Source organism: Oncorhynchus masou, chromosome 14, assembly GCF_036934945.1.
Source record: "Oncorhynchus masou masou isolate Uvic2021 chromosome 14, UVic_Omas_1.1, whole genome shotgun sequence".
Taxonomy (NCBI): domain Eukaryota; kingdom Metazoa; phylum Chordata; class Actinopteri; order Salmoniformes; family Salmonidae; genus Oncorhynchus; species Oncorhynchus masou.
In genome coordinates this window covers 10,338,286-10,350,271 of record NC_088225.1, presented here as the reverse complement: position 1 = coordinate 10,350,271, position 11,986 = coordinate 10,338,286, and the positions used below count along the sequence as shown (strand labels likewise).

Below are 11,986 nucleotides of genomic sequence, written 5' to 3'. Positions count from 1 at the left end.
TGGAAGAGGACATGTTGTGAGTATGGAAGAGGACATGTTGTGAGTATGGAAGAGGACACGTTGTGAGTATGGAAGAGGACATGTTGTGAGTATGGAAGAGGACACGTTGTGAGTATGGAAGAGGACACGTTGTGAGTATGGAAGAGGACATGGGTGAGTATGGAAGAGAACACATTGTGAGTATGGAAGAGGACATGGGTGAGTATGGAAGAGGACACGTGAGTATGGAAGAGGACATGTTATGAGTATGGACAAGGACATGTTGTGAGTATGGAAGAGGACATGTTATGAGTATGGACAAGGACACGTTGTGAGTATGGAAGAGGACACGTGAGTATGGAAGAGGACATGGGTGAGTATGGAAGAGAACACATTGTGAGTATGGAAGAGGACATGTTATGAGTATGGAAGAGAACACGTTGTGAGTATGGAAGAGGACATGTTGTGAGTATGGACGAGGACACGTTGTGAGTATGGAAGAGGACATGGGTGAGTATGGAAGAGAACACGTTGTGAGTATGGAAGAGGACACGTTGTGAGTATGGAAGAGGACACGTTGTGAGTATGGAAGAGGACATGGGTGAGTATGGAAGAGAACACGTTGTGAGTATGGAAGAGGACATGTTATGAGTATGGAAGAGGACATGGGTGAGTATGGTAGAGGACACATTGTGAGTATGGAAGAGGACACGTTGTGAGTATGGAAGAGGACATGGGTGAGTATGGAAGAGGACACGTTATGAGTATGGAAGAGGACATGTTATGAGTATGGAAGAGGACACGTTGTGAGTATGGAAGAGGACACGTTGTGAGTATGGAAGAGGACACGTTGTGAGTATGGAAGAGGACATGTTGTGAGTATGGAAGAGGACATGTTGTGAGTATGGAAGAGGACATGTTGTGAGTATGGAAGAGGACATGTTGTGAGTATGGAAGAGAACACGTTGTGAGTATGGAAGAGGACACGTTGTGAGTATGGAAGAGGACATGTTGTGAGTATGGAAGAGGACACGTTGTGAGTATGGAAGAGGACATGGGTGAGTATGGAAGAGGACATGGGTGAGTATGGAAGAGAACACGTTGTGAGTATGGAAGAGGACATGGGTGAGTATGAAAGAGAACACGTTGTGAGTATGGAAGAGGACATGTTATGAGTATGGAAGAGGACATGGGTGAGTATGAAAGAGAACATGTTGTGAGTATGAAAGAGAACACGTTATGAGTATGGAAGAGGACATGTTGTGAGTATGGAAGAGGACATGGGTGAGTATGGAAGAGGACATGTGAGTATGGAAGAGGACACATTGTGAGTAGGGAATAGGACATGGGTGAGTATAGAAGAGGACATGGGTGAGTACAGAAGAGGACATGGGTGAGTACAGAAGAGGACATGGGTGAGGACAGAAAAAGACATGGTTGAGTACAGAAGAAGACATGGGTGAGTATGGAAGAGAACACGTTGTGAGTATGGAAAAGGACATGGGTGAGTATGGAAGAGAACACGTTGTGAGTATGGAAGAGAACACGTTGTGAGTATGGAAGAGGACATGGCTGAGTATGGAAGAGAACACGTTGTGAGTATGGAAGATGACATGGGTGAGTATGGAAGAGGACATGTGAGTATGGAAGAGGACACATTGTGAGTAGGGAAGAGGACATGGGTGAGTACAGAAGAGGACATGGGTGAGTACAGAAGAGGACATGGGTGAGTACAGAAGAGGACATGGGTGAGTACAGAAAAAGACATGGGTGAGTACAGAAGAGGACATGGGTGAGGACAGAAGAGGACATGGGTGAGGACAGAAGAGGACATGGGTGAGGACAGAAGAGGACATGGGTGAGGACAGAAGAGGACATGGGTGAGGACAGAAGAGGACATACCCAAGGTGCCAGGTGGGCAGGAACAGATGTAGTGTCCCACCAGGTCAATGCAGGTGCCACCGTTCTGGCACGGGTGAGACTGGCACTCGTTGACCTCCATCTCACAGTTCTCTCCGGTGTAGCCCGGCATACACTGTAGGGCCATAGACACATTCCATTAACATCATATCTAGAACCATATTACAACAACATTAAGACAATCACTTTAGAGTTATTAGACAAACTGCAGTTTATACAGAATTCTGACTTGACTAATCCGACTCACGTCACACTGGTATCCTCCCACGTAGCCCCTGCAGGTGGCGCCGTTGCGACAGTGTTTGTCCTCACAGTGGTCCACCTGGCTCTCACAGTAGCTGTCTGAGTAGTCTGTGGGACACTTACAGTAGTGGGTGTTGCCTGTGTTGACACAGTGACCTCCGTGATGACACAGCTCGTCTGTCTGCAGGCCTGGGAGCAGACAAGAGACCGGGGACGGTTATACCACGGTATACATACAAACACATACTGCATACATGCGCTAAACCAGGGGTGTCAAACATAGGGCCTGTGGGTGGTTCGAATAAAACAAAATATATATGTACGAACTCAATATACTTTAAAATGACTAAAACCAAATCAAAACAGTGTAGTAATGATAATGGGCCGACATTCATACAGTTTGTTGACTGTCCAGCTCTTTAATAATCACCAAAATGAAGCTAGACAGTCAGGGAGCATCGGAAAATCCCACAACTATGGATAGAGGACAATTCTTTGCTAACTTTGATGGAGAGGAAATATAAAGATTTTTGTGTGCGGCCCTCTGGACCTGGTTGAAGACCGAATGAGGCCCCCGGGGAGTTTAACACCGCTGCGCTAAACACTTACAGTAAACACACACACACACAACTAACAAGAACAGAGCATGCCTCCGTACCTCTCTTGAGCGCGGCAACCTCACAGGAAACCCCAGGGATGTCACAGTAGCGTCCAGACCAGCCTCCCAGACACTCACAGGAGAAGGAGGCGTCCTTCTGACGACAGCGCCCTCCGTTCTGACAGGGAGACGAGCGTCTGCACCAGTCCACTGGCATCTGGAGAGACAGAGAAGAGAACCAGCTTAACACCACAGTATCTGAACATGTGTTTGTGTTAATGCTTTCTAGATTAGTATAGAATAGAATAGTATAGAATATAGTATAGAATAAAATAGCATAGTATAGAAAAGAATAGAATATAATAGTTTAGAATTGAATAGTATAATATAGTATAGAATATAATAGAATAGCAAAAGATAGCATAGAATAGTATAGAACAGAATAGTATAGAATAGTATATGCTGTGTGTGTACCTGGCAGCGGTTGCCTGTGTATCCCTTGGGGCAGGAGCAGCGGAAGGACTCCAGAGCGTCCTGGCAGACCCCTCCGTTGAGGCAGGGCTGGGAGTCACACTCATTCACCTCATACTGGCAGTGGGAGCCTGTGAAGCCTGAGCGACAGGTACAGGAGTAGCCGTGGATCTTGTCTGTACAGGTACCTCCGTTGAAGCATGAGCTGTGGGTGTAGGGTAAAAGATAGTTCAATCATCACTGCTGATCCATTCTGCACACATCAGAACACGCACTGTTTCAAAGGTCACAAAGGGCAGACGTGCACGCACACAAACACAGCGGACTATGAGACTCACCTTTCAGTGCAGTCTGGGATGTTGGTCTCACAGTTAATGCCAGTGAAGCCAGGTCTGCAGGTGCAGGTGTAGCTGTTGACGTAGTCTGTGCAGGTGCCGCCGTTTTTACAGGGGGCGCTCTGACACTCGTTGACCTCCACGGCACAGCGAGGCCCCGTGAAGCCTGGCAGACAGCTGCAGTGGATCGAGTTCACACCGTCCGTACAGGAGCCCCCACTCAGACACGGGTCTGCAGGAAGACAGAGAGAGAGGGGTTAGGGATGGAGGAGGATGATATGTCTATACAGTACTATAGTTCTATGGATAATGTTATAAACTGGAGTTGGAGGAAGTAGAAGCAGATATGGAGGCCAGTATTGTACAGCAGCAGCAGAGACTGTGGTCCTATGGGTAATGAAGTACAGTAATAGAATATTGCTAGTCTCTCATTGGTCACTCACTAGGGGCACAGTCATTGATGTCCGTCTCACAGTTGGGCCCGGTGAAGCCACCGCGGCAGGAGCACACGAACCCTCCCAGTGTGTTGGTGCAGGTACCACGGTTCTTACACGGGTTGGTGATGCACTCGTTCACGTCAATGTTGCACAGCTGACCTTGCCATCCTTGCTGGCAGTTGCACTGGTAGCCCAGGTAGTCAGGTGTGTTGGTGCACAGGGCATGGTTGGCGCAGGGGTTGGGGGAGCAGGGGGTGAGCACGTCGACACAGGTGGGCCCGCTGTAGGGCAGCTCACACAGACAGGTGAAACTGGCCACGCCGTCCACACACGTGCCCTGGTTCAGACACGGATTGGACGAACACTCGTTGATGTTGACCTGGCACAGGTTACCTAGGCAACGCAGGGCAGAGCGTCACAAGGGAGATGTGTTAGATTACAATACAGAGTAGAGTCATTGAGTAGGTTCATTTAACATGGAGATAAACCTTACTAAGGAAACGAGTAAACTGTGTCACCCGCTGCAGTTATTTTAGATATACACCAGGGGGCGTTATGAGCCAGTATATTAGATGGGACCCTTTATGGATGATCTGGAAACCAAACAAGGCCTCTTGAGTTGTGTGAAGCATCAGTTGGCATGAGAACAACGTACAGAAGTTTACATGGTCTGTAGATGGTCAAGTGTTTTGGTGCATACATGCATCTCCAAGTTTATTTTCAAACAGTGATTGGTGTTTATCTACCATGTGTTTGTATACTGTGAGAGTGTATACATCACGGGTGCCTGGTGCATGTTTGTAGTGCCTCTGTGTGTCTAGAGTCAGGGTCTGGGATAGAGATAGGGTTCAGGATAGAGATGGGGTTCGGGGTAGAGTCAGGGTCTGGGGTAGAGTCAGGGTTCGGGATAGAGATAGGGTTCGGGATAGAGATAGGGTTCGGGGTAGAGTCAGGGTCTGGGGTAGAGTCAGGGTCTGGGGTAGAGTCAGGGTTCGGGATAGAGATAGGGTTCGGGATAGAGATAGGGTCCGGGGTAGAGTCAGGGTCTGGGGTAGAGTCAGGGTCTGGGGTAGAGTCAGGGTCTGGGGTAGAGTCAGGGTTCGGGATAGAGATAGGGTTCGGGATAGAGATAGGGTTCGGGGTAGAGTCAGGGTCTGGGATAGAGTCAGGGTCTGGGATAGAGTCAGGGTCTGGGGTAGAGTCAGGGTCTGGGGTAGAGTCAGGGTCTGGGATAGAGATAGGGTCTGGGATAGAGTCAGGGTCTGGGGTAGAGTCAGGGTCTGGGGTAGAGTCAGGGTCTGGGATAGAGTCAGGGTCTGGGATAGAGATAGGGTTCGGGGTAGAGTCAGGGTTAGGGATAGAGTCAGGGTCTGGGATAGAGATAGGGTTCGGGGTAGAGTCAGGGTCTGGGGTAGAGTCAGGGTTAGGGATAGAGATAGGGTTCGGGGTAGAGTCAGGGTCTGGGATAGAGATAGGGTTTGGGGTAGAGTCAGGGTCTGGGACAGAGTCAGGGTCTGGGATAGAGATATGGTTTGGGGTAGAGTCAGGGTATGGGATAGAGTCAGGGTCTGGGATAGAGATAGGGTTTGGGGGTAGAGTCAGGGTCTGGGATAGAGTCAGGGTCTGGGATAGAGATAGGGTTCGGGGTAGAGTCAGGGTCTGGGATAGAGATAGGGTTCGGGGTAGAGTCAGGATCTGGGATAGAGTCAGGGTCTGGGATAGAGATAGGGTTTGGGGTAGAGTCAGGGTCTGGGATAGAGTCAGGGTCTGGGATAGAGATAGGGTTCGGGGTAGAGTCAGGGTCTGGGATAGAGTCAGGGTCTGGGATAGAGATAGGGTTCGGGGTAGAGTCAGGGTCTGGGATAGAGATAGGGTTCGGGGTAGAGTCAGGGTCTGGGATAGAGATATGGTTCGGGGTAGAGTCAGGGTCTGGGATAGAGATAGGGTTCGGGGTAGAGTCAGGGTCTGGGATAGAGATAGGGTTTGGGGTAGAGTCAGGGTCTGGGATAGAGATAGGGTTCGGGGTAGAGTCAGGATCTGGGTTAGAGATAGAGATAGGGTTAGGGTTGGGATAGATATAGAGATAGGGTTTGGGGTAGAGTCAGGGTCTGGGATAGAGATAGGGTTCGGGGTAGAGTCAGGATCTGGGATAGAGATAGGGTTTGGGGTATGACAGCAGGCTCACCTCTGAAGCCGTGGCGGCACTTGCAGGTGAATCCGTTCAGCTGATCAATGCAGGTGCCAGCGTTCTGACAGGGGCTGGGCAGACAGTCATTACGGTCTAGGTCACAGTTCTTCCCCACCCAGCCGGGCTCACAGTCACAGCGGTAGCCGTTGATGTCGTCTCTGCAGGCGCCGTGCACACAGGGGTTGCTGCCACACTCGTCCACCTGGGAGTAACAGTAGGGAGGCTGGAAGCCCTCGGGACACTGGCAGTGGAAGCCGTTCTCCTCGTCCACACACGTCCCCCCGTTCCTGCAGGGTCCGGACGAGCACTCGTCCATCTCCACGTTGCACAGAGGGCCGGTGAAGCCTGGTTTGCACACGCAGTCGTAGTGGTTGATGCCGTCCTTGCAGATGCCATAGTCACATGGTTTGCTGGCGCAGTCATCAAAGTTAATCTCACAGTTGGTACCTGTGTGTACAAGAGAGAGAACACCAATCAAACAGCAGTACTAAGACAGAGACCCCAGCAGAAACTCTGTGTCCATAATCAGAATAAAGTAGAAGATATTTAGTGTTATGACTCTCTGTTGGTGCTGCTCTCTCACCTGAGGTACCGTGCTGACACTGGCAGATGTACTTGTTGACCAGGTCCACACACTTGCCCCCATTCTGGCAGGGGTTACTGTGGCACTCGTTCAGCTGGTTCTCGCAGCGGTAACCCGTGTAGCCCGCATCGCAGTTACACGTGTAGCTGGCGATGCCGTCCACGCAGGTGCCGTGGTGGCACGGGTCGGGCTGGCAGTTGTTGGTGTTGCTCTCGCACAGTGTGCCCTCGTACCCTTGGGGAAGAGACAACAGGAATTAGAACAGGCCTCCTGGGGTTTCTTTTGCATCTCACTCTTCATCTTTTAGACAGTTTTTTTTGTCTTTAAATCTGCCTGCCACCTCTCCTCATCCAAACCCCTCCTACCATTTCCCCTCTCCCATTCACTTCTCTCCATCTCCACTTCCCTCTTTATCCCTCTCTATTTCCTCCCCCTATTTCCCACTCTTTCTCTCACTATGAAAGCTTCTACAGTTTGGAGTTCTGGGCCCCGTTGTTTCCATGCCGACGGTGGTGTGTGTGTGTGTGTGTGAGACTGAGCAGTGTTAGTTGGTTCGTTCGTGTGCAGAGCAGAGCCGTGTGGTGGTGCAGAGAGTTGAGTGCTGCTGCGCCGGGTGCTAGGTAAGCCCCATCGTGCTGTGGGCCAGGGGACAGGGCCTTGCGGTGTAGAAGGAGTAGGGCCCTTGACAAGGCTCACAGGCCTGGCTTTGTTCCCACCGGGGACAATGGTCCGCGCCACGTCTAACAGGGCCACTTCACACAACAACAGAGGGGGGCACAGGGAATACCAAGCAGCTGGTCACCGCTAAACAATGCAACAGGCTCCCCCATACACACATATACACACACACTAGACCAGCTAACACAAACACACCTGCTCAAAAAACATGCTAAAAACAGCTGGGCTGTTCACAGTCTTACACATAGATGTTAATATGAATGGGAATGACCTTGAGTGAGCTAAGATATACCACAAGGCCAGTGCAGCGTGTTGGGGTGTGTGGGGGTATGTATTGTGGGGTACAGAGGAACAGATGTCGGGGGGATGACCAGCCCCAACCCCCCCGCACCCCCAGCAGCTGCTGGCCCTGGGTGACCCTGTGTGTGATCCTGGGGTCCGAGGGACCGGCTAGGGAGAAGAGGGGGATTAGGGGCCTCAGTCCAGGCTCAACCCCAGCCCAGTCTCAACCCCAGCCCAACCCAACCTCAACCCCAGTCTCAACCCCAGCCCAGCTCAACCCCAGCCCAGTCTCAACCCCAGCCCAGTCTCAACCCCAGCCCAGCCTCAACCCCAGCCCAGTCTCAACCCCAGCCCAGTCTCAACCCCAGCCCAGTCTCAACCCCAGCCCAGCCTCAACCCTAGCCCAGCCTCAACCCCAGCCCAGTCTCAACCCCAGCCCAGCCTCAACCCCAGCCCAGCCTCAACCCCAGCCCAACCTCAACCCCAGCCCAACCTCAACCCCAGCCCAACCTCAACCCCAGCCCAACCTCAACCCCAGCCCAACCTCAACCCCAGCCCAACCTCAACCCCAGCCCAGTCTCAACCCCGGCCCAGCCTCAACCCCAGCCCAGCCTCAACCCCAGCCCAACCTCAACCCCAGCCCAACCTCAACCCCAGCCCAGACTCAACCCCGGCCCAGCCTCAACCCCAGCCCAACCTCAACCCCAGCCCAACCTCAACCCCAGCCCAACCTCAACCCCAGCCCAACCTCAACCCCAGCCCAGTCTCAACCCCCGCCCAACCTCAACCCCAGCCCAGTCTCAACCCCAGCCCAACCTCAACCCCAGCCCAGACTCAACCCCAGCCCAACCTCAACCCCAGCCCAACCTCAACCCCAGCCCAACCTCAACCCCAGCCCAGCCTCAACCCCAGCCCAGTCTCAACCCCAGCCCAGTCTCAACCCCAGCCCAGTCTCAACCCCAGCCCAACCTCAACCCCAGCCCAACCTCAACCCCAGCCCAACCTCAACCCCAGCCCAACCTCAACCCCAGCCCAGTCTCAACCCCAGCCCAACCTCAACCCCAGCCCAGTCTCAACCCCAGCCCAACCTCAACCCCAGCCCAGTCTCAACCCCAGCCCAACCTCAACCCCAGCCCAACCTCAACCCCAGCCCAACCTCAACCCCAGCCCAGCCTCAACCCCAGCCCAGTCTCAACCCCAGCCCAGTCTCAACCCCAGCCCAGTCTCAACCCCAGCCCAACCTCAACCCCAGCCCAACCTCAACCCCAGCCCAACCTCAACCCAAGCTCAGTCCCAGTCCCAGTCCATCTCCAGCCCATCTCCAGCAACAGTCTCCCAGGTCCAGTCCAACCAGCAGTCTGAGGCCGCAACAGACACACAACCAGGGAGTCATCTGACCCGACCATCACACTCACTCTCACTGAGACCATCACCATCTATAACACCTATAGAGGTGAGGGGACAGACTAGGGGCTGACTGTCAGTCGAGGACAGTCTAGGACCACTCATGTATGTACACACTGACACACACAAACACAGAACACACACGTGGACATAAAGAAATGGACATTATTATTGCTCCTTACCTTCAGCACAGCGGCACTCGTATCCGTTGGGCCGGTCGTAACACTTGGCTCCGTTCTGGCAGGGCGTGCTGGCGCACTCATCAATGTCGATCTGACACATGGTGCCAGTAAACCCTGGGACAGGCAAATACAGAGGTGAGGGGTCAGAGAAAAGATCCGGTAGTCGGGTCCACAGTGAGGTCAGCCAGAGATCTCCAGGCTAGGTTAGGGCTGGGACGTCTGTACAGTGGGATGGTAAAGGCTCTAAAGTGTCTGGGTAATCCATGGACTTGAAACGCCTACTGTGATCCACAGTGTAGGACCTAAACATGGTTCTGGACGGGGTTAGGCTCTGCAATGTCTGGAATCTGCAGTGTTCTGTTGCGTCTGGACTATGATGCATTCTGGGATGTGTGGTGAATTTGAGAATGTCTGGACTCTTAAGGTCTATGTTGTGTTCTGGAATGTCTGCTAATGTCAAGTCACGGTCCAACTTCCAACACGTCTACCAATCGCTTAACCCAGGAACATTTTATCTCCCACATACTTACCATTTAAATGGATTTCTTGCCCCGACATTAATGTAAATGTCAAACCAGAATAGTGAGTATGACTAGCTGAGGCATTTCATCTTGTACACGTTCTTCTACAGTGTCTGAAACAGCTTGTTCTCAATTTGTTGAGACGGAAACACCAAAGTAGGCTTTAAATGAACTTGTATTCCATGTCTGAGAAAAGGTTTCACTGGCAAAGCAACAGAAATCAATGGGGAAGGGGCCCATGGAGGAGTCAATTGGTGCGGTCGGTTTAGGAATACCTAGTGGTGATTAACAGTGTGAAGAGGATGGACCTGGTCTGTGTCTCCGTGTGTCTGTGTTGCTGCTTGGGGCAGGAGGTTAGAGGGGGAGAGACAGTGGGATTGTTTTCTCTCTCAGCCCCCCCACTGCCTGCATCAGCTACATAGGCTCAATAGCTAGATGGGGGGTGGGGGGGATGTCTGCCCCAGATGTAAATTGCCAACCTGAATAAGAATCTCATTAGTAGGACTGCTGTCCCTTCCACATTCCACCATAGATGGGGAGGGGTTGTGTGTGTGTGTGGGGGGGGGGGGTCACAATAGTGTCTTTGTTCAGTGGAAAGGATAGGCAGGCTGCCTCTGGGGCCTGCGTGGCTTTTATGACTGGGCTTGGTCGCTCTAAACTCCCATCAGACAAAACTAGCAAGAGGAGCACTGATTCACAGGGACATTTAACTCTACATCTCACACCTGTTCGGTTCACACTGACCAACAGGTCAGCGATTTTCATTCATGAAAGGCCGGAGAGGTTCTTTGCTGTACCTCAACAGCTCAGAGAGACTCAGACATGATGGTCTTACCTGGCTGGCAGGTGCATGTGAAGCCGTTGACCATGTCCCGGCAGATACCGTCGTTCACACAAGGGTTGCTCTCACACTCATCCACATCCACCTCACAGTAGGTCCCCATGTAGCCTGAAAAGTAAATACGCATATATATATATATATATTTTAACATATATATTATTGGATTTTTAAACAGGACAGTCAACATAATTATTATAGAACAGCCTCTGCATACACATTATTAACACAAATATCAAAGATCACATTTATTCATAAAATACAAAACTGTGAAGTGAAAAAGGATTCATTCTGGGCCCTTCTATGTCCAGGAGACGTGACTATATAGTTTCCCTATCTTTCTAGGGGACTTCTAGCAGTGGAAAGAGCTCACACAGTCTCAGGGGGCCACAGAAGGTTTCCAATCATCACTGCTCTTGTCAAGAGTCCCAAACCACAGGGGGAACGTTAGCTTTTACTCCCAGGATGGGAAACCATCACAAATACCTGAAGTGCTGTCTGGGCTAAGGCTGTGACCTGTATCACCAAACCCCACCGTGGTTCCACGCGGTATTACCACTCCCTGTCCCTGGGTCATCTTCCCCTTAACAACTGTCCTATATTCAGTGGGACCGTGCTATAGAGTGTTGCAGTGTCCCCTCCATTGAGGTGAAGCTGACTGTGGATTGGGCCACGGCGGCTCTGAAGAGATAGAGGCGGCGTGGAATCAGGAAGAATCGGCCACTCCACATGGTGCTCCACCAGGCTAGCCGATGATGAGGAGGGTGGAGCGAGAGGAAGGCGGCTGTCTGTGGAAAATGAACGGGGAGGTGGAGGGGAAGGGGGAGGGTAGAAGCTCTGGGAAAAAGCCTCTCTCCCTTCTCTTCTCTGTGTGTGTATGAGGGGTGTAAAGTGGAGCACAGAGGGGCCCTATTGTCCTGCTCCATTCCCACCACTCCACCGCTCATTATTATTCACAGCACACTCCTCCCCCTCGCCTCGCTTCTCTCTCTCCCGCTCTCTCTCACCATCCAGCCCTATAGACCACGACTCCCATCCCTAATTTGCATAGTCCCCCAAAGCAAACCCCCAGCCAGGATGCATGGCCTAAGGATGGTGCCGTGCGTGAGAGTCTCAATGTGTTTGTGAAGGAGGGTCGGAGCCTTGACTCTGTACCATTCTAACTAACACACTGGCTGGCTGTCTTGCTGGGACCATCGGTGTCAAGGTTATGAGCACCTCTCTAGCCCACTACCACCACCAGCACCACCACCACCAGCAGCAGCAGCAGTGAGAACGTGTTACATAATAAGATCTAGTGCCTAGGGAAGGTGGAGGGTTAGAGCTG

General features: G+C 51.8%; 1 protein-coding gene across 1 annotated transcript in view; it reads right to left on the bottom strand.

Moving 5' to 3' along the window:
• Positions 1–11,986, bottom strand: part of notch3 (notch receptor 3) — a 44,544-nt gene that overhangs the window by 6,899 nt on the left and 25,659 nt on the right. Inside the window, exons 8-17 of the mRNA XM_064986266.1 lie at positions 10,657–10,770; positions 9,301–9,414; positions 6,755–6,988; positions 6,169–6,618; positions 3,990–4,376; positions 3,550–3,778; positions 3,215–3,416; positions 2,801–2,957; positions 2,147–2,331; positions 1,882–2,014 (exon numbers count right to left, since the gene is read on the bottom strand). Of these exons, the coding sequence (XP_064842338.1) occupies positions 1,882–2,014; positions 2,147–2,331; positions 2,801–2,957; positions 3,215–3,416; positions 3,550–3,778; positions 3,990–4,376; positions 6,169–6,618; positions 6,755–6,988; positions 9,301–9,414; positions 10,657–10,770 (2,205 nt within the window). The remainder of the gene's footprint in view (positions 1–1,881; positions 2,015–2,146; positions 2,332–2,800; positions 2,958–3,214; positions 3,417–3,549; positions 3,779–3,989; positions 4,377–6,168; positions 6,619–6,754; positions 6,989–9,300; positions 9,415–10,656; positions 10,771–11,986) is intronic.